The sequence below is a fragment of the Crocodylus siamensis genome, chromosome 6, assembly GCF_052110815.1.
Source record: "Crocodylus siamensis isolate JL-2025a chromosome 6, ASM5211081v1, whole genome shotgun sequence".
Taxonomy (NCBI): Eukaryota; Metazoa; Chordata; order Crocodylia; family Crocodylidae; genus Crocodylus; species Crocodylus siamensis.
The window spans coordinates 37405430-37427749 of record NC_143400.1 but is presented as its reverse complement, the minus strand read 5'-3'; the positions used below and the strand labels follow the sequence as shown (position 1 = coordinate 37427749).

The following is a 22320-nucleotide window of genomic DNA, read 5'->3' as shown; positions in this document are numbered from 1 at the left end:
CCCTCAGCTCAGTGACTGGTGTCTCCTGGGTCTGGGGGGGGACACCCGGGGTCCCCCTGCAGCTGGTTGCTGAGCTGGGGAGGTGCATGGGGGGTCCCCAGCACACTCCTCGGCAGACCCAGAAGTACATCAGGTCCACTTCCGGGTTTGCTGCCGAGCATGTGGAGGGCCCCGCCCGCACCCCTGTGGGATGCTCCACGCACCCCAGCATCGCAGCGATCACGAGCCACGCCTACTACCGCAAGGTATGTAGAAAAAACTTTTAAAGCTGTGTCTATGTCCAAATCAGCATCGAATCTTCAGATTCGGATTCAGCCAAATCGAAGCAGAGACAGTGATCTGAATCAACAAATCAAAGCACTGTTCCTGATTCAGGTTGAATCTGAACCCTACTCAAATAGGGCCCTCTTCGCATACCTCTAACAGCAATGTTCAAGTTCAGAGGGACAAGTGAGGAGTAATCCCACACCTTGGTAACAGCAGGAAACCTTTCTCCAAAATGGCCAGGGAGAGCACATGGCTGCAAATGAATAATACTCCTTGCACTTGTGAGGAGACAACATTTCTTACGCACTTTAACTACAAAAGGGTTAACTAAAAAAGCTTACTGGAAAAGAGGTATAAACTGAATGCTAATAATTCTCCATCTCACTTGCCACACCCTTCACACCCCTGCCATCACATCTCCATTTCAAGTTTGTTACCTTCCAATGTTTCGTCACCATCTGAAATCAACTCGTCATCGGAGCATATGTTGAGGATGTTAACGAGCATCTCTGTGACTGCAAGAAGTAGTGAGAAACAGGATGATTAGAAAAGCCTGGTGCTCACACTTGGCAGGTGAAGTACTCAGGAGGGCAAGCTGGACTGCACATATGATCTCAAGGGCACTTGATAGAGGTACATATACTAGTCTCTTTGACTGCAAAGGATCTCAAAACACATTTCAGGCTCAATACCTGGACCTCGCTGCTGCTCAGGTATACACAGTCCAAGCAGAGAACACAATGCTGAGCACATGACGAGGGGAGCTGGGCTGTCAATGCTCATGTATAACCAACTGGGCTCCCCTTCCTAAATGCCACACGATAGGCAGTATGTCTCAGAACGTCTGCTTGGATGGGATTTCATTCCACAGAGCCTAAACACTTGAGATCACTAAGTTATTCCCAAACAATACAGCACTGAATTAGAATCTGACACTCCTGGGAAGAAATCAGAGCTCCTGGGCTAAGAAGCAGATTCTGAACAAACTGTTAATTAGCCCCACCTTATTAATGCTGCAATAAACCTCATTTTCCCACACTGATAGGCAACCAACCCCGCTGATACCCAACTTCCTCTTTTTTTGCCAGCATCAGGGAAGATGTAGACACAGACCTGGAAACAGGCAGTGCTGCCCAAGCAGCATTTTGGTGGCAGCACAAAACTGTGAAGCCAGGAGTAGGTTTACTGCATCTCATGGTATGCAAAAAGCAGATGTTTTTTCAAGTGGATAGCTGAAGTCACAAGAACTTGATCCACCAAAGTCCATGCGAGTGTAGGAGGTCACCATGAGCCTTAACTGCCTGTCAGTGCTGTTTTATGGTACTGAGCCAAACCACACATTGAAGGCCTCTTAGGTATTATTTGATATGATATTTACAGACACTTACTAGGCCAAGGAGGACTTCCAACATGCAAAGAATTACCATCAGGCACTGTTCTGGCTGCCGACCAGTGATTTCTCTTACCCTTTTCCCCTACGAAAGGCAAAGACCATGTGAAGACATCCATGAAGTTTGGAAGCCAATAGGGATGTGGAGAACAGTTGAACTGCCTGATGTTCATGACATTGTTTTCATATTTCAGCACAGCAGCTAGGAAGGAAGGAAGGAAGGAGAGAATGTGTACATGCCGAGACTCTAAGTCCTTCTCACCAACACTGCCGTGGCAGTCTACTGTCAGTGTGAACAGAGCTACCATTTTCATTCAATACCATCATCCAAAAAAGAAAAATAATGCTATACTAATGTGTCTGCTCTGGTCAGACCAAATGTGCCATTCACAGCTAAGGCTGCTAAGTCTATAGCTTCTTTCCTGTGTGGTAACCAAGATATTACCCCTACCCCTATTATGCTTTCAAGTTGGGAGTCAGCAGCCATTTGCTATTCCCTAGCTTTAGCCTATTCAGCACTTTACTGAAGCTCTTTTCTCTTCAACCTGTAGACACTCAACTTATCCCAATCACAGTCAAACAAAATGTTTTTTTAGGATGGTATCAGGCCCACGGAGCACGAGAGCACCCGGGCCATTTCAGAGATACTGAAGAGCCAATTTTGAGCAGGCCCACCTCCTCTGCTTGTTCTCAGTTCCCAAACATCCACTTGCCTCTTGCAGGAGGCCAATCTTAGAGGCAGAGGCTTATCAGCAGGGCTCAGGTCACAATAGCCAAGGGAAGAAGATAAGCAGTACAGTGCCAGTATAATGCAGCTAATTTCCAGCACAATATCTTGCAGCACACAAGGTGTATGCAGACCTAGGGAGAGATTTCATTCAGATGAGGAGAATGATGGAGTGTGCCGTGGGATCCCTGCGATTGAGGGAAGAGGAAGAACTTGGAGAGGGGTTTCCTACGAGTTAAAAAAAGCTCTGGCATCCAACTGCAAAGACTCCATCTAGCCAGTCTTACCTTTGTTGTTATAGACATCTAGGTAATTTGGTGCAGAGAAGATTGTGATTAGCGATGGAAAGCCTGTTGTCTGGCTCTTCCTGTACATTCGGTACCTAGAAAGGAGGTCAGAATGTTAGCACGTGAGTCCTGTGGGTGCAAAGGGACAACAGAAATACTCTGTACAGCAGTGACAGTACTCGGCACTTACCCGGCATCCTGGGCTTCATGAGCTCGGATTACAGATAACAAACTATTGTTCTGCAAAAATTCACAAACAGCGGGGTAACTGCAAAGGAGAGTTTTCACCAGATTAGCATTCAGCAAAGACAATAAACCTCTCCTGGTAGGCAGGAGGAATGAGAAAAAAAAACAGTCTTAATGGGCTCCTTTTCAGAGGTACCACCCGCTTGCAGTTTCCACCAACTTCAAAGGTGAACCGCATCTCCCAGGCGAAATACAGTCCCAAATGCTTCAGGAACATAGTTTAAAACAGTACAAAACACAATTGCAAAGCAGAGTAGAAATGGAAATTGTCCCAGATTTCTGGGCTAAATCCCAAGCAACCTATCAAGCTGCAAGGAGTCAGACAGAACAGACCCCCTTTAAAAGGATTCCCTTCCTTCTAACAGTTGTAATACTCTGGTGCTGGACAGTGTCTCAGAAGGGGCCCTCAGGGGTACTAGAAGACTCTGCAGCCCTAAGGTCTTAGGTGTCATGCAGTGGTGCAAAATGAGAGTGCTTCAGGGAGCCAAGTATCACAGACTGAATTTTCTTGGTTGTGTGGTGTGTGTTGGGGGGGGGAGGTGACATACAGTTAATGCAGATCTGCCGAGTGCCTTGGAACTGGAGACATTTTATGCAGCAAATCATGGGTTTCACTCCACTTCCCAATTCCCTTTTAAATGTTACCTCAGTGCAAGGCAGGGCAGAAGCCTTGGTTCCTTCAAGCAACACTGCCTACCTGTAGAAATAGGAGCAGCCTCGAACAGTGTTGTGGGTGAAATGCTCCAGCGTCTTCTCGTTGCCATAATCCTCCGATGGATCGGACCAAAGCAGGTCACACATTGGACCAAATGCTGGAGGCTCCTTAAACCGGTCTAACTGAAAGGCACACATACAATGGAGACAACTGTGTGGGTGAGATGGCTTAGTAACACATAGGTATGTGCCCTTAAGCTCTGGAGATGAGCTAGTTTAAACAAGTGAAAGCAAGAGCTCCTTTCCATCCTGAGCCTTGAAAGATTAGTCTGACTGGCATTTCCTTTCCTTTTTCCTGTTTTCTGGGCAGTGAGGTCTGTGGATGGTAGCCAAATGTCCACCATGCAGACACTAATTAACTGGCTTTCTGTACCACCTGCTGTTCCTTCTTCCTCCAAGCACACAGAACCCAGGGATCCTAACCTTAAGCCTCCTTAAGTCATTTCCACATGTAGTGAAATGTAACCTCCTTAGCCCAGACGATGCTGTCAGCTAGTGCCAAAAAAACAATTCTGTACAGTGAAAACCACACTAGATACTAAAAAATGTGGTCCACACCAACAACAAGCTACCAGGTAGCAATTTAGAGAAAAGAGCTGGAACAAAATTGCGGTGGCCAGAAACCTTTCAATAAGCAGGGTACTTTACCATCTGGAGACTCAATGGTGAGTCTCCAAGCTCTGTCAGGCACTTGCAACCAACCAGACAAGGAAAAAAGAACACAATGCACAGATTTAGCTGTGCTGCAGAATGGAAGACCCTGATGCTGTCTCCCCCATACTTTGCAGTGTAACAGAAATAGCAGCTGAAGTGGAACAGTATTTAGAGTGCTGGTGTTTTTTTTAAAACAAAGTATGTCAAACTCCATATCAATCTTCAAAAAGCAGAGGCAGCTCGTTGACATGCACCACACTCCATAATATGGAACCTGTCATGTCCATGCCATATGCAACACAGACGAGGCTTTGGCTTTTCAGGCCCCAAACCAGCTAAATGTCTGGAACACAATTTATTTGCCTTGGAAGAAGCAAAGGCTGAACCGGGATTCAAACCTCTTATCCCAGGGAGAGTACTCCATCCTATACCCCAGGACAAGTGAGAGCTGTGTTCCAGCCGCTTACCCTAAGATGCAAGTAAATCAAAGCCCAGACAAATGTCAAGGACCAGGGAGGTTACTTACTTTCCTAATGTCATCTAGACATGTGATTTCTGGAGACAGTCCTCCATGGACACACAGGAATTGCTGATTTAGGAGGGCAGCGAGAGGAAGACAGTCAAATGTATCCATACATGCATCATACACTCGCTCTGAATACTTGATTCGACCTAGTGGAAGAGAAAGAAGAAGGCTTATCACCTACACAACATGAGCAGATCAGGGTGAACTAGATACTCCAGTAATTTTCCAGGCTTTTCATGCATTTTAACATGCAGACTATGGCCACTGGCAACTGAAGTTCTGATTTCTCGGATCACTGATAGACCAGTTCCAAGGGGAAGCAGAAATAGGTTACACCTATCACAGTTTAAGCTCAAATTTGCTCCTGTGCATTAGTGAGATTGCCTTAGAAAACGCTTACTGAAGCTGATGGGGGAAAGGCTTCACACTGTACTTTAGTCTTCTTCTCTCACGCTCAGATATCCATCTTTCTTAGCAGGTCCATGCCAAGAACTTAATGGCAGATGGTCCCAAGTACCTGCCAGTGCATTAAAAAGACCTTGGATTCCCAATACAAACATTAAGTCAATATCTTGCACTCGCATTGTACCTTTCATCTCAAAGAGCCTTACAAACTTCAGCTGCTAAACAGGTTATACACAGGGAAAAGCAGCAGCTGTTTCACTTGGGAAAACAACATAGCAACACATAGCAGTTCAAGACAGGAATGGCAGCTTCAGCTCGAAAGAAGTGCTTCAAGGAAGATCCAGGGAAGCTGAAGGAGTTTGAATAGGACCAAAATGCCAAGGGTTAACACGAGTCTTAAAAGGAACACCACAGGACCAGTAATGCCCACAAACTGGGCAAGCTCTCAGTATAAAGCCTCTTCCTAATGTCAAGGAAGCAATGATTGACAGCAGTGACATCATCAGACAGAGGAATGGGTTTGTTATGGATTCTTGGGGATGATCATGGCCGCTAATAAGCCTTCAGCACAACTCCCTGCAACCTGTCAGCAGTATTTCAAGGGCTCCTTACCAGACTGAGCGGCAACCAAAGCGCTTCTGCTCCTTCAGCCAGGGTACACCACGGAGAGCAAGTTCTCTCTCATGTACCAAGCTGTGCTGGGCTACACGGCTGAAAAAACATATCCCAGGATCTCCACATTAAAACACTTTCTAGGGGTTCAATAGTCTGCAGTTGTTCATGAATATCACACCTGGAGCTGCTCTAAGCAGCTGCAGGCAAAAGACTTTTTTTTGCTTTAGCCAGTAATGCTCTGCAACTGAATTTCTTCTGCTGCTTGTTTTAACAGCCAGCGAGGGGAGGAGGGGTGGTTTCCAGGGAATCAAACAGAAGTATTGCAGGTTTCCTAAAAGGAAACACTTAGCTTTCACAGCAAGCTTCCAGATGTGTTCAGAAACATTCCCTACATGTGCTACTGACACATAAGATCCCAGGCTGCTCAGTAAGAGAAAGATCACCACATCTTTACAACCCATTCTCTCACGTTGGCAGCACCTGGGCAGAGGGTGACGTGCTACCAAACCATATCTCAGAAAAGAAGTCTTATGTTACAGGTTAATTTCATTTTCACAATCAAAGGGAAGTGAGGTTATGGAGTTTTTCCTGTCCGCACACATTTCTGTGCACTCTGGTACTCAAATGCTTACGTACAGTAAGAGAGAGTGTGGTTTCATAGTTGTTAGGGGTTGGAAGGGACCTTACAGATTATCAGGTCCAGCCCCCCTGCCCTTTGGCAGGAAAGACTGCTGGTTTTGTCCCAAAGGGGCTAGCGAGAACAGCATACAGGACCTTATACTCCGACTCACTGGTTCAGACTCACCACAGATCACTAGGGCCTGAGCAGACAAGCCCTGTCACAACACCCACTGACACTGACCCACTCAGAATAAAAAGGCCCTATAACTCTGAACTGTGCATCTCTTCCAGAGGCACTTCCATCAGACCAGCGTAGAGGCAGTCTAGCAGAGTTACTCAATTCTGCTGTTCTCTAGCCTCTGCCTGCTGTTTGGAGAGAGGATTTCTGTCTCCACGGCTGTCGTCCCCGACCCTTAACCTGCGCTTGTTTCATGGAGTTTTAAAAAAATTGTAAATACTTGAATAAAAAACTACCCTAAAAGTAACCATTCACCCACTGCAAAACGCCAACAAAATTGTCCCTTATTTGCTTCCAACTGTAATCACCAATCCCAGCTGCACAATCTGGAACTGAAAGTCATTTGGCAGTAATTACAGGGTGCTGGGTTGGAAAGCTGGGGGGGGGGAAGGGGGGTGCTGAGGGGGGCTTTGCATGCAACTGACTTGTCAGCAAGATGCAGCAGCAGAGAAGATGCATTTGTGTGCCTTTTATCTGCACTTGTTCCTTCTCCCAGAAGGACTGAAATGCCACACCAACATGTGTTCAGCCTTTTACAGGACTGATTCCATCCAAAATGTTAAACAGACTCTGAAGCAGCCTGCCAGGATATTGGAAACAAGAGGACAGCTTAGTGCAGATACATTTTTCTAAAGGCAGTTGGGCCCTCAAGGCAGGCCTGAAGGAGGATTAAAAAGCCTTTACCTAGTGGTATCAAGCTAATACATCTAAATCCCTGCTGCCGAGATCTGGACATACTTACATTCCTGTTTAAAGGTGAAGTACTCTGTGAGGTGCCTGCACTCATGGTTCCCTCGAAGCAGGAACAGCGTTTTGGGGTGATTTATCTTTAAACTCCATAAATACAGCACACACTACAAAAGAAATGGAAGGAGAAGATGGCATGTAATAAAATCTTTTATAAGGCACTAAGCATCTCTAGACTTGTCTAAGAACGTCTGGGAATCAACCCAAAAAGCTGATTTCAAAGTGGAACCCTGATAGCAACCCAGTTCCATAATCGGCAGCAGATCTTATCTTGGCCAACTTCACCAGTAGGGGAAAAGCCACAGCGTGCATTTCTCTATATTAGGCCTGAGCTGAAGAAGTGTCAGATGAGATCTCATTCAACTGAAACTAACTCTGCACTGGGTGGGGGATGCTTTTCCTTCCTTCCTCCCAATGAGCAGCCACTGAAGAAAAAGCACCCATTTTCAGAGCAGCTAAGCAAAACAGATGGGCAGTAAGGAACCATACAGCTGTCCCACTGAGTTAAACCACCTCTCTAACCATTTCATCCAGCAAGCTAAACTTTCGAGTAGTTCAATCCCAATGTTTCTCCCGCTGAAAAGAAAAGCTTTTGTGTAGTTACATATAAGAGATAAAGGTAAAAACAAACAAACAAAAACACACACAAAACCCCAAACAGAAAAAAAAAATAACAAAACCCTTGTATTAAAAAGATGCTTTCCAAACCTTGAACAGCGTCAGGTCAAAGCAAACTGAAACAACTGTCCTAGCAGGGTGACAAAAGGGTGCCCTGCTGGTTTTCTGAAGCAGCTACATGTAAAAAAGGTAAATGCTCTGAAGGGTACACTCTTCCTCCCACCCCCTGGGCTTGCCAGACTGACAATTAACCAGCTGATTTGTCTAACATGGGAGAAGTGCTCTCAAGTTTGCTTTGTTGATTTTGAGAATTGGAAGGATAATCCGTTATGACAACAAGCAATAAGGTTTGGATTAAAGTTTTAACAAGCGCGTGCCCTTTCGGCTGACATGCTGCAAAAACCATGCGCTCTTTCAGAGCAGGAAGCAGGGAGGCTGCACTCAAACCCGCCACTGGTTTGGGGCATACAATTCCAGAAGCCAGCTGCCGGGGTCTAAAAACTAATTCCAGAGCGAAGACAAACCAGTTTCTTGCACAGATGGCTGAGACATTGTGGCACTTAAACAATGAACCCCCAGACAAACTTTGCATTACTTATTTGAAATGTTTGCATCTCCAGGGGAATACAGGAGTTTTTCCACCTACATAAAATGTAAGGGTTGTCAGAGTCCCAGTTAGCTCTGAAGCATCTCTCTGTGTAAATTACATAATTCAAATTCTGGAGAAAAAACTACCTAAAAAATATTGTACCTAATTTTAAATACAACTAACAACAGTGTGGGGTAATTTACACTGTTCTTTTAGGACCAGTAAAAAGTGTTTTAGTAAATCTATTTTTAGCCAAAATGATCATATAAATGTCTAAATATTCTAATTTTTAAACTTTACCCAGCTGTGTTTGCAACCAAATGTCACACATCTGGGACAGCACTCACGATCCAGAAAATGAAAGGTACCTTAAAGGAAACAGCGACTTTGAAAGGGATAGAGAAGAGAAGATCAGAAGACTGACCGGGTGGTTTCACTGCTGCTCAATGCAATGGTGGGCGAACATACAGAATCAGTGTCGACGTAGAGGATATAAGAATTTCAAAGTTCTTCCGGCATTAAAAATATTAGGGAGACTGGCAACTTGGGAAAGGGATATTTCACGAAACAGAGTAATTTAGAGCAAGGCCCTGGAAAATAGGTATGTCACTGAACACTACAAAGCTTCCTGACCAGAGAACAAAACCTGTGGGACTCTATAACAAATGTGTAACAGATTTGTCCTAAACAGTTTGCAGATATCTCAGAAGTACCTGGGGAAAAAAAAAAAATCACTGATGCTGGAAGACAAAGGTACTATTGGGGTACATCGAACTGTGAGCATTCAACAGCTGTGTTGACTTGGGAGGGCTGCGATGACAAGCAGAGGCCTTTAACTACGCAGCACACAGCTGATTCTTTTCTGGGTGTTCTGCAAAAAGATCCTTCATCCACATTTTCCAAGGCTCCGTGCCCAGAAATCGATTACTAGATGTTTACAATCGCTCAATAGCAACTTGAGACAATTACGGATTACTAGATTTAAGCACTCAACTTCCCTTTTTTTTTTTCCTCCCTGCCTGTGAGCTTGAAGCCCCAAGCCAAGCACTCAAGCGTGAATGCATATTTGATTTCCTCCCTTGCAAGCTAACACTTACACAAAAGATTTACTCTTGTACGACACCCCCACCTACAAGAGGGTGATCAAAAACTGCCTGCAACAAGCTGGGAGGGAGCAGTTCCTAAATGAAGCACTGAGAATTAATTGCTGCAGGGGGAAGGGGGGAGGCTGGAAATCATTTTACAAGTTCCTTTAAGCAAACACCATACTCTAATTATGAAGCAATATAACCACATTTTTTTTCCCCTGCTGATCTGGAAATTAATAAACTGCCTCTGCAAAGTGCTTGTAAACATTAACCTGCCGGCACCCTTGTGAAGTAGGTAAGCGCTACAGTTCAGCAGAGGGGAAAGCAAACAGAGAGGTGAAGCAGCAGACCACAGAACAGAAGGCTCGAGAGCTCCTGGATTTGCGATCCTGTGCTTCAACTGCATGTTTTCCTTACATGGCTATGTGTTTTGCAGTACACTTCTGATGTGATGGACAGACATAGCTAGGCAGTAGGGCTAAGCACTTGCTCTGGGCCAGACACAGAGTATTATGAGGCCTTACTGCAGGTTGGGTATAGAAACCAGGCTCAGTTGGCAATTGCATGCAGTTCAGTGTCTTCATCAAGGTGAAATACAGCTTACATGGCTGAGCCAGAGAAGCTGATCACTGCCTTCTTTGATAACGTTAGCAAGACAAAATGAAAGGAAAGCAAACACCAACATATCCCCTCTCAGGAAGCGACTGGTTTGCTTTTAACACATGCATGGTTTTCCTCTCTCAGAGGCAATATTAAAAATCACTACCGGGGCCATCCAGTAAATTGCAAGGGCACTGTCAACAATGGCAGGCTCAGAATTAAGTCTCCAATAATCCCAAGTTTTGACAGGGTTTTTGAGGAAGGTGCCAGCCTGAAAGCTCTCATCTGGAGCCCAGTCCTCCATGTGGAATGGATGTACACGGCTTTCTGCTCATGCATCTGTATGCAAACCCCTCCCCCCCATACTCTGGTCTCTAAAGGATGCACCAGCAAGTGGGCCTCCTACAGCCATCTAAGATTGTTTTTTATGGATGCTTTCTTTCCTGAGAACAGCAACGCAGACCAAATGTTTTAACAAAGCCAAACCAGAGGTGAATTTTTGCTGGATTTTGTTGCATCACAAACGCATCTATCTGCCTTCCAAAGAGAGCTGTAGCAGGGAGAAAGCTCTACCTTCCGGGGGGGGTGGGGGGGGGAAAACGCACTCAAATATCACACCGCACCACTGCTCCCATGCTAGCAACACAGAATTTACCAAAATTTAACTCTCTCTGCACATGCCTTCAAACCGAAACAAACCGTTGGGTCCAACTAGGTTTGCCGACTATGGCTACGTCTCCCGGATATTTCATCATTGGATAACGAAGCACACTCCAGCCCTACAGACCCACTGTACACAGAGTCCTGCAATCACACAACGGTAGCAGTATTTAGCCTGTTTGGTAACAGGCAAATTAGCCTGACAAAGGTGTGCATCACCCCCCCTCCACCACTCCAGAGGAATCATCTCCACAGACATCGCTTCTGATCACAGCGCTCATTTAATTTGATTTTTAATAAGATGATGTTATCGACTGTATTACTGTAGTGCCCAGAAGTCCTTGCCCAATCAAAGCCCAATGTGCAAAGCACCGCTTATATGTGGAGACATGCCCCAATAACAGAAGAGAGGCAAAGGCAGAGGAAAGGTTAGGAGCATGTCACTGGTGGAACTGAAAGTAGGACCCAGGTTTCCCAGGTCCTAATCCTGTGCACTATTTGCAGCTCGTCTTAAGAGAAGCAAAAAAATGAAAGGTTTTACTGCTTTTGGATCGTAGCTGTTTGGTGTTCTGAACACACACTAGAGACACAGCTAGGCAGGCAGGCATTCACAGTATTACGTGGGAGTCTCCAAGACAGGAGAGGCGACAGAGTGGAAGTTGGGTGGAATTTGTGTGCGTGACTCAAAGCTTGACAGGAATTCATCCATATGAGCAAATGGACACACACACACACACACACACATATATATATACTTTAAAGCAGAGGTGGGCAAAATAGGGCCTGCAGGCCGCATCCAGCCCACTCTATCCGACCCGCGGGGCCCCTAAAAATTTTGGAAAATATTTATCCCTAGGGGGAGCCTCAGCAGGAACACAGCAGCTCAGCCCTGCCCACCCCCAGCCATTTCCCTGCCATCCTGCCCCCGCACTGCTCCAGCACCACATGGATCCCAGCTGCATCGCGGGAGCACAGAGCCCATACTGGTATGGGGGGGCAGGGAGAGGGGGAGGAGTGTAGGGAGGGACTTTGCGGGTGTGTATATGTGTTTTCATAGGGTGAGTCCCACACACAAACCCCACCATACACATGCACCCACACACCCCCTTGCACTGCTATACACACAGACCCCCACACCCACCCCCTCACACAACCCAGCCACCCTTCCTCCACACAACCCCCACAACCACCCACACCCCATATATCCACACACACACTCCCTCACCCCACACCTATCCACCTACAACCCACATACCCACAGCCCCCCACAAAAGTATACCTACCCCCCCACAACATACAAGAGTAAGACTTCATTTTAAGCTATTATATACAATCCCCTCTATGTACACTACACAAATGCATGTAAAACAGGACAAAAATATTTTTTGAAATCAAATTAATGAATGTTTTAGATGTTTGCTTTTTACAATATAATTCAGTATTTTTCTGGTTTCAAGACAGCAAAACCGCTTGCGGGGGCAAGGGACTTCTGGTAGCAAAGGTCAGGGGCTAGGGGGTGGGACTTCCAGTCCCAAGACGGTGACCGGGGGCAGGGAACTTGTCAAGGTGCAGGACTACCCATGCAGCCCTCAAAGGATTGCCAAAACTGGGTAAGCGGCCCTCCGCCCAAAATAATTGCCTACCCCTGCTTTAAAGGAAGCTCCTTTCTCACTCCCCAGTGGAAAAGAGAGTCTATTACCAGGATATCTTGCACAGTCAGCGGCAGGAACCTTGTACACTATACAAGCTGGGTTTTTTTTTGGTTTTTTTTTAATGTAACAGATTTCTTGTATGTGAAACAGAATGATCTCGCAAGCATCCAGAACATACATAATAGAATTACAAAGACTCTGCAGGATCATGGCTCTTCAGAAGCAAGAATACAAGTCAGCTGCTGCCATCAGATCCGCAGGAGATGCATGCTGCCATCCATGTAGCATACAGCTAATTTGTTTGAAAGGAATCTCGTTTGCCAAGCAGGCACCCATAAGTACGAAGGGAGAAAAGATTCCCTGCCGAGGTAGTAACACAGAATGGATTGCAAACCAAGTCACGAATCTCACTAGCTTCCGATTGTTGTCCTGGAAGGCTTAGAGATTTGCTTCTATGAAGGGGGACACAAACTATATTTTTATTTAGCACAGACATGCTCTGCAGACAGGGCCTCTTTGTGATAGGCATATAACTCCTCATTCACAGGATGGCAGCCAGACTGCATGTCACCACAGAGGCAATCACCAGGATAAGATTTTTTTTTTTTTTTTTGTGGCTTACCGGGTGCAAATTTAGTGCCTGTGAAAAGCACAGATTGACAGCTCTGGAGACCACAGACTTCTGTTTATCCCAGAACAGGTACAAGTACAGATATAGCAATGATACCAGCCTCCTTCACACACTGCTGTGCCATCCTACAGATCAAGGCTAGGAAGCAGAGGGGAGCTCAGTCTCTAGTCCATTCAATGCATCCACTTCACAGAGTCTGCCAAAAAGACAGCTAATTAGCCTCTTGCAAAGGTGGGTTCTGCAGTATTGATTGGAAAGAGAGCATTTCACACTGGCTGTATTCCTTTCTGCCATGTGCAACCTCAACTGCTGTGCAGGTAAAATTATTTTTCCATTGTTTTGTGCCCATTTTAGCTACCAGAACTGGATGTTTTTTAAAGTACAATGCACGTAGGTAGTGGGTGCGAAAAAAAAAATCTGCTGAAGGTACCCGACTGAGTCAGTAAAGAGAGACTTGGCATGATTAAATGCTCAGCCTGCGGACTACACACAGCCACTGTTATCTAGGCAATCAATCCAATATTCAGCAAAACACAGGTAACTTCCACGGGCCGCTCGAGTTGCAAACAAGCAATGCAGTTCTCCTTAATGTCTTCCCAGTCCCCAGTTTTGCATCTTGCTTCCTGGCTCTATGCATCAGGAAGCAATTATGCAATTACCTCTCATTTCATTCAGTTAAAAGGTTACAATTATCAGCCACTCTGGGCAGATACTTGATAATATCTACAACCCGTGGATGCAGAAGTTGGATGATGCTGGTATTCTTCACCTTAGAACTGAACCACCACCTGAAGAGACCAGGCCTGCCAAAACTATGGCACTCAAGCCTCTCAGATCACAATGGCTAGCATTTTGAACGCAGCAGCCACTGGGCTTGCAGAGTAGAAATTACACTTGCCCCCCACATCATGAACCCCTTTGCTAATGAGCCACTTCTTTGCCCACAGCTATCATCTCAGTTATCTGCTGAACTGCTGCCATTTCACTGTAAAAACCGGCAATATTGCAGTCTGTTACAAAAAAGTGGGACTCTCTTTAAAATGCAGAGGCTGCACTGTGCAGTAGGTGGGGGAAAAAAGGCACACATCGATAAGCACAAGGGAAGCAAGCCTTCTATATTCTGTTTTATCAGTGACATTTGGATCAGCCCCCACGTGTACTAATCAAAGCCCACCCAGCTTCGTGAAAGATCAATGTTTGCTCTGTGGGGAAATAGAAAGCTTCACAGCTTTATCTCCCCTACGGACTCAAAGGGAGAGAAGGGTCAAGAATGCCCTGAAAGGGCTTCACGCTGACAGCTCACAAAGAACAGCTGTCCCAAATGGCTCTGAAAATGAAAAATCAGGGTCACTCTACACATGCCTCCAGCACTGCAAATACATCAGGTCTGAATGGAGGCTGCAACGGGCAAACTTTCACTAACCCGCCAGCCCTTTTAGGCTCCCCACTCTGTGACCACATTTCTGCCAATCAAGCCTGCTCACCAAAGAGGCTCAATTACCCCGCTTCCACTCCTGCTGCACAACTGCAACCCTAGTCCCAACAGGCTCTCACATGCTGAGTCTATATAGCGCCAATCACCACAGTATTTCAGCAGGCAGGCCTCTAGCCAAAGAGTGTTTAGGTGCCTAAGTTAATTTGTGGATCCAGGCTTAAGTGCTTAATCCTCCTGTCAAGCTGGACAGCTGGACAGCCCAGCCCAGCCCAGCCCACATGTATACAGGTAGGGGGAACCCACCTTATAGTCTATGCCCTGTAGAACATATGAAGCATTGTTTACAGACTTCAGGGTTCAAGGATCCTGTGTTAAGGTTTTCCCTGCAAAACTAAATATTCTTCATCTCAGAGTGACTAAGCTGGCATTCAACAGAACCCCAGCAGGGGAACACATTTACACCCTGAACACAGGTGTGTGCGCAAACCAAACTGTTTTATGCAGGCTTAGGCAAATTCCTCCTGCTCCAGCTCCCCTCTGGAGATGCCATGCAGAGGTCCTTGTACCAGCTGTAAAGACAGCTTACCGGCCTCTCCAGCATCAGTAGGTCCTCTATCATTGCAAGAGCTCAGAATCCTTCCTTGGCTTTCAGTCAGTGCATAGGACTACAGGGTACCCCGTTCAGGCCACTTCAAGTAACTCCAGGGACACAGGAGGGGAAGGGGGCTCCTGGGAGGGGCTCCCCTATTTATACTAGCTGTCCCCATTGCTGACTTGACTCCTAGCTGATCTGTGCATACAGACATCAGCTCCTCGTTTGCTGGGGGCTCTGCCCTTTTTTCTCACATGTGATATTAGCTGAAATAGCCTTGCAGCTTCTATTGCGTTACCTTTAGAATACCAGGCCCACAAGGCCCAGCACCATTAGTTTTGCCATCTGTTAGGACCTTTGCCTGTCTTGCGTCACCTGTCATACTGTCTCTTTACCTAAAATCAGCATTTCTCCAGTAGTCACCTCTGCTTTCATGGAGAGAAAGAAAGATCGTAATCCCTTCTGGTCGACAGTGCTTATTAAAAGAAATCCCACAAAGCAAGGAGTCCCTCAGTTCCTAGTGACTGTTCAGAGAGGTAGCAGCTGCCACTGATCAATTACTCTGTCCCTTTAAGGCCCACATTTCTCAACTGTCCCTAAGCTGTGAGGCTACTTGGTCAGTAAATGGTACTACCAAGAGCCACCAAAGCCTGGAGAGAGGGCTAAAATCAGAAATGGGACACAGTATTACTGCAGCAAGGCATCATGTTGATGCTCCATAGTTAGATGTGAAGCCAGAGGACACTGCACTGATCACTGTGTGGGTCATTAAGGCCCCAGTATAGGGCAAAATCCTCCTCTGTGGATGCAACAGTAATCACTTTAAGGGGGCCACATGAAAGAAAACGGATGGTTAGCTCATCTCATCTCACTCCTTCCCCTACTGGGAAGAACCCCAGAAGCTTCTGCCCGCTTGCTCACCTCCCCCTTGCACATTATGGGCAACAAGGGAGTGACCTGGGTTCCCTTTTCCTGCTCCAACTCTGACAGTGGCAGGTGACGTTACTGCTACAGATCAAAAACAAAGAGTTTGGCTCTGTGGCTACATAATGAGGGCACAACATCCAGCGTGTACCAAATGGATGGTCCTGCTATTGGTCAATGCTTTTCTAACTTGTGGCACGCTGCAAAGACACAGGCTAGGATGTGACTTTTTTGCATGTGAGGATGGCGTACAAGACAGGGATTTGGTTAGACTTAGTTCAATCTGTAACATGCCAAACCCCAAAAGCTCAGATTTAATTGTCACCTCTATACTGAAGTAGCCTCTGTCCACATAGTCTCCCAGGAAGAGGTAGCGAGTGTTATTGGGTGATCCTCCAACTTCAAACAACTTCATCAGGTCAAAGAACTGCCCATGAATGTCACCACACACTAAGGGAAAAAGAACAACACAAAAGGGACAGAATTACAAGCTAAGAAAAGAAAGGTCACAGCAGCAACAGGGAGCATGGCTTCACTCTGACCTAAGCAAACTCAATCTACGCTATGCAAATCCTCTCTCTTTTGGGAGTTAGGGCAAGTTAAAGACCCTGCTGCCTGTACTCTGGCAGTAAGAACACACAGCAGATAATCATCTGCTACTTTTGGCAGCTTGCAATTCTAGAAAAGCCTCATTTCTGACTCCTGCTCTCTCTGACCTGTGATTGGCGCCTCCACTTCAATCATTGTCTTCTCGTGCCTCAGAATGGCAGCCCCATCATTGATGATCTTTAGTGCTGCATCCTCTTCCAGGCGCCCTTCCTTCACCAGGTGGCTCTTCAAGACATCAAGCCTGGGCTTCCCATCTTCAAACACTTCCTTCAGCGTGAGCCGTTGCGTGGGTGGAAATGGGACAGCTGGAAACAGAAAGAAAAGTTAGCAACATGCCTCTCTGGAGGCAAAGTCTTATACTCACATTTCAGCTGGAGATTTCTGTCCAGAGCTCAGAGCCAAACTCACATTCAAAAGCATTTGTTTCACTACAATTTTGCATGACAAACGCAACGGCGGCATACTTAGGCTGCTGGTTTAGTTAATACTTCACCTCATGGCACACAAAAAAGCCATGCCTTCAGACAAAATGTACGCATGTTCATGGATAGGGAAAAACTACAAGGAATGGGAGGAAACAAAGCAATTCCTGACTTCAGCAAAGGACATTTACCACTAAGATGCTGGTCTGTGTTACAATTGCAAATACTGGGAAAAAACAAAGGGATTGCGCAAACATGGCGGTTTCCTCACAGCAACAATTAACCTCAAGCTCAGGAGAAGAGGGTTAAGGCCAGCAGTTCAACAAATATGGCTTATAAGGAAGTTGCATATATTCACAAAGCAGAAGCGGCTTCTTCCCCCCCAACAAGAGAACATCACACTTCATTCAGCACCTGACCTTTTTCAAAGCATCTTACACAGGCTCAACTGCAGGCCCAGCACTTGGCAAGTCAGGATGACATCTCACACTTGTTGCAAAGGTTTCTAAGGATATGGCAACACAAATGCATGATGGAGAGACCAGCTTGGGTGTGAATTTACAACCACTAGCTACTCTGCAGTGCCCGTCTGAGCAGGCACCCTTACTTTCAGAGGCAAGATGACTAAGTTAGCCGGAAGTAGGCTAAGCTAATGAATTCACACCCTAGTTTGCCTCTATGTAACATGTTGGTTTAGCCATACCCCAAGGCACCCACTGCTGTGGTATCTGGGCCTATCTTGCTGATGATGCCTTGCCTAGTTTTCAAAATGTGGTTAGAAAGGATTTATTCAAAGCTGTTCATGCCAGGTGACTGTATTATGGGCTAGGGGAAGGATCTGAAAGGTAGAAAGGAGATTTCTCATGAGTTATTGAAAGGTGAGAAACGTTTGACTTGCTTGTCTGCCCTCACTTGGGTCCAGATACATTAAAAAGGATAAGGGCAAAATGACCATTGCATGATATTTAAAGGCTACAATGAGTCTAACTCCTGTAAAATTAACTCCAAAAGGACATTCTCCTGTAGGGGTTCTGACAACAGTAAGAAAGGGAGGCTGGAGGCAAAGTCCCATCAAGCAGACATCAATGTGACCCAGCTAAGGCTAAAACCGCCACAACACATGGCTATCTATGGACATTTCCCTCTCTTATCGCCAAGATGCAGCACAGAGATTGTCTCAGGGCCCAGAGTCTATCTCCTTTTCAAAACTTCCTAAATAACCATGTACTTTCTCATACATCAAGCTTCGGCTTTCTACAACCTCCATCTCTGCAGCATCTAAGCGCGTAGGTTAAAGCATGACTAGGGAACTCTCAAAGGGAACAAGTCTGCTGCAGGGAGGAGGCAGAGTAGGAGGGATTCTACTGCTAGGGACTCCCAAAGGCCTTGTACACCACCATGTTAAGGAAAAAACAAGGAAAAGCCTCTTATCTGGCTGGGGGAGAATTCCCACAATGTAGGTAGTGCGTAATGCTATCACAGCAGGCTTATGCAGGCCCCCTGCCAGCCAGGGCTTAAGGGAGAAGGCCAAAGTACACACCTCTCCAGAGGTGCTTGGGGGCATTCCTGCCATAAGTATATAAAGGGACAAGTTTTTAAGTGGTGCCTGGAACAGCACAGGGTCCAAAGAGCCCAAAGGTGGCTTACAGGCCCAGGCTGCGTCTGCTGCCCTTCCAAGAGGCACAGTACACAATTGCATCCACAGATAAGGGAACTGCCTGGGTCAAGTCACACGGTGAAAAATGAATTTGCTCTCAACTTTGATCCAAATAAGAAAGATAAATTACACCAATATGCAAATGAAGCTCATGTTCCTAGTGCTCAGGATAGAAAGACATTCTGCATATCAAAAAAAACTGTGCTGAATTTAACAGGGATTGTGGGGCAAATACTACAGCAACTAACGGTAATGTAGCTGATCTCTTTTAAATGCAAATACCGCAGCTACTTAGGTTAGAAACCCAAGGGGCAGACAGAAAGGCAGCAAGACAGCACAAGAGATTCTCTGGAGCTAAACTCTGATTTTTAAATAATACAGAATGTAGGACAGCAGGAGAAAAGGATGAGGTATGATGAAAGGGGACTTGGTCCCAGACTTGGCGACTGAAATAATGTGTCGCTGTATTACACGCAGCTTTGAAAGTTCTGTCCTACTTATTATGTACAGTTTGCTAAGAGCCAGCAACATGTTCTGTAAGCTTCAGCACATGCCCGGTCCCTTCCTCAAGAAGTGCACAATCAATGTAACGAAGGCCCCACATACCCAACAGGAAATTTGAAATAACAGAGCAAAAATTATTTCCATGAGCAAGACAGGCAAGTAAAGTGGCCACCTGCCTATCAACAGCAATTTCCATGCAATGAAACATTTGGAGGCTTTGCTCTTCCATGGATTTTAGTCTTGTTGGTGCCACTTCAATTGTGGCAGGATGGACGGGGAAGCTGCACATGTGACAGCACCATACGGTTGTCTGAGGGAAGCCCAGAGGACAGGACCCACTGAAATAGTGAGCCCATATCCATGTGCAGCTCCCAGTACTCTTGATAACTGGGGGCTGAAATGCCTTGCAATAACAGACTGACAATTTCTAGTTACTTCTCCAAGCTCAGGAGTTGTCCAATCTCCCACCACCTGCCCCTTGTCAAAAAGGGAAAAAACTTTGAAGTCAAATGATTCGTAAGGGGGGGGAAAAAAGAAAATTTAAGATGAACGAGGAATCATTTTGCAAAGCTAACCCTCTGTGCCACGGCATTCGCAAGCCTCCAAGATGCCCAGCAGCTCCCCAGCCACCCAGTTCGGTGGTTACTAAGAAAAGTCCAACCGCAGAACTGAGGACGGCATGTGAAATGAAAATGATATGTGACCACAAGAGAGACAGTGCCCATCCGCAGTTCAGCGGCAATCCACCAACAGCTTCTGGCACGTTCTCCCTTGCCATTTCCCAGTAGCCCTAGTGAGCAGTTATGCAAGATGAAGCGTGAGGATACGCTGATGCGAACAGCCAGGAACTTTTATGTAAGTTTTGCTTTTGGCTTCCTATGACTTAACTCTCAGATAGGGCTGGATGGGGTAAGAAGTCCAAAGTCCCCTCTGCCTTGCTGGTTTCTCCTCCACTCTACAGCAGGCACTGCATGCACCAAGGACAGTCTGTTCCAGAGAGTGAACAGCCCAAGCTACAGCTAAAGACATGCCGCTGGACCGCCCCACTGTGTGGGGAAACAAATAACATAGTAGGATATGTGTTCTGCTGATCATACTTCCTACAGACTATTAACCCAGCGACAGAGCTCGTGTTGAGAAATCAGGGACCTATGCTGTAACGCAAGATGATCAAACATTTCAGAGGCCACCCCAAAGTCTGCACTCACACTGAAGGCCCCAGAAAAACCAAAAAGCACCCCATGATTACGTCTTCTGCACACAGCAGTGATGAGGATGAGCGCCTAAGTAATTAGTGTTGTCAAAGCAAATAATCCTGTTAGCCAGTATAACTTGTATAAAGGCTTTAATCAACTCAGTGCAACCAATTATCCCATACGCTAATTTCCACCTTTGGAAAATCCAAATTCTGCCCTCCTTTATGCTCAACTCTGGTCACTGCTGAGTAGAGGCTGGGGAGAAAAATCACTTCCCTGATCTCATCCTTGTAAGCAAAAGGGGGAGGCAGTACAGACTGGGGGTTAGATCAAGACCCTGCTATAAACCCACACCTTGAAGCACCAAGACGAGGGGTCTCTTACCCGTTTCCTGCCCCATCTATAAAACAAGGAAATACCTTGCAGGGAACTTGAGTGATTAATTAGAAACCATTAAAATACCAGGAAGATGAAGAGTGCTAAGCTGATCCCCACAACACACCCTCTAAGACACTGCCCATGAACACTAAGTGTGAAAAAATCCAAAGAGGATAAGCATGCTCAAGATCCAAAGCATCTCCGGTAGCCCTTTCCTCCTGGTTGCTGCCATGCCTTATGCCCAGTCTCCTTTTAGACTGAAAATTTTTTGGGCTGGTGCTTACCATCTTGCCAAGTACCATGTGCACCCTCTATAATTAGGTCAAAAGCATTATAAATTCCTGTGTTCCAAAACAGGCAAGTTTCTTTGGTTAGATGCGATATCTTTTATTAGACCAACTGAGTACTTTCCAAAACAGCACACACAGTGCAAACCTGCACAGCACAAAGTACATGGGTAAGTGGAGTTTGAGAGGTCAATCTTTGTGTGCCAACATGAGAAGTCAGTTGTGTTTTGAGCTCAACAGCAGCCAAAAGACCAATAACCTTGCTATGCTAAGGGCAAAACTAGATGCCAGTGAAGGCAACAGTCTTTACTTCCAAAACCCAGGTGTATGTACCACCTGTAGGTAATTCCTGGCCTGCAAACTAAGAGAAAAGATGCAGCAAAAAGCTAGTTAAGTACAGGGGAATTTGATGAAAAGCCATTTCTCAGGTTCTATCAAACCAAGTGCTTGACAGCTTATGGATGGAGCCATCTCCTCCACACAGAAGTCATGCTGCCACTGCCAAATCACTATGGTCTTCTCAGTTAACTGATCTGCACTGTATCTTCATTAACAGCGGAAATTATTTCTATGGCTGCCATACCTGTTTAAACATCTATACAACCAGCTACAGGTTATTCTAGCACAGGCAATAAAATAGTACAGCGGTTAAAAACATACCGAGACAAAATCCCTGCCATTGCTAGTCAGGGAAATCAGGCAACAAGGGTTAAACAGGATCGTTAGCCCTGCTTCAATCCTAGTGCCTGGAAGGCCAGAGTCAAGTGATCCCAGCCTTCAGAAAGAATGGACCAGTGCCATGGAAGTGGAAACAAAGTGGCTCTCGTATTACTGTTTATATATTTAAGAGTTCCTTGGACGCTTGTACAGAGTCACAAGCAAGGCTCATTACTGAAAAAGGAGTATTTGCGTCAACCAACGACCGATACAACGGAACTCCGTTTTCTCCCTGACCCAGATTAGTGGTTCAGATGGACAACAAGATCTTAAGATTTGGCCGCTTAAACCAACTGTCCTGCGAATCCATCCGCTGCCAACTGA

At 45.9% G+C, this 22320-nt stretch overlaps 1 protein-coding gene across 4 annotated transcripts in view; it reads right to left on the bottom strand.

The window, feature by feature from the left end:
• PPP3CC (protein phosphatase 3 catalytic subunit gamma) overlaps nucleotides 1–22320 on the bottom strand; it is a 47945-nt gene that overhangs the window by 12384 nt on the left and 13241 nt on the right. For all 4 annotated transcript variants that reach the window (XM_090051616.1, XM_090051618.1, XM_090051617.1 and 1 more), the window contains exons 2-10: nucleotides 16943–17140; nucleotides 16552–16676; nucleotides 7433–7544; nucleotides 4812–4957; nucleotides 3615–3754; nucleotides 2862–2939; nucleotides 2672–2766; nucleotides 1734–1859; nucleotides 705–782 (exon numbers count right to left, since the gene is read on the bottom strand). In XM_090051616.1, the coding sequence (XP_089907742.1) occupies nucleotides 705–782; nucleotides 1734–1859; nucleotides 2672–2766; nucleotides 2862–2939; nucleotides 3615–3754; nucleotides 4812–4957; nucleotides 7433–7544; nucleotides 16552–16676; nucleotides 16943–17140 (1098 nt within the window). The remainder of the gene's footprint in view (nucleotides 1–704; nucleotides 783–1733; nucleotides 1860–2671; nucleotides 2767–2861; nucleotides 2940–3614; nucleotides 3755–4811; nucleotides 4958–7432; nucleotides 7545–16551; nucleotides 16677–16942; nucleotides 17141–22320) is intronic.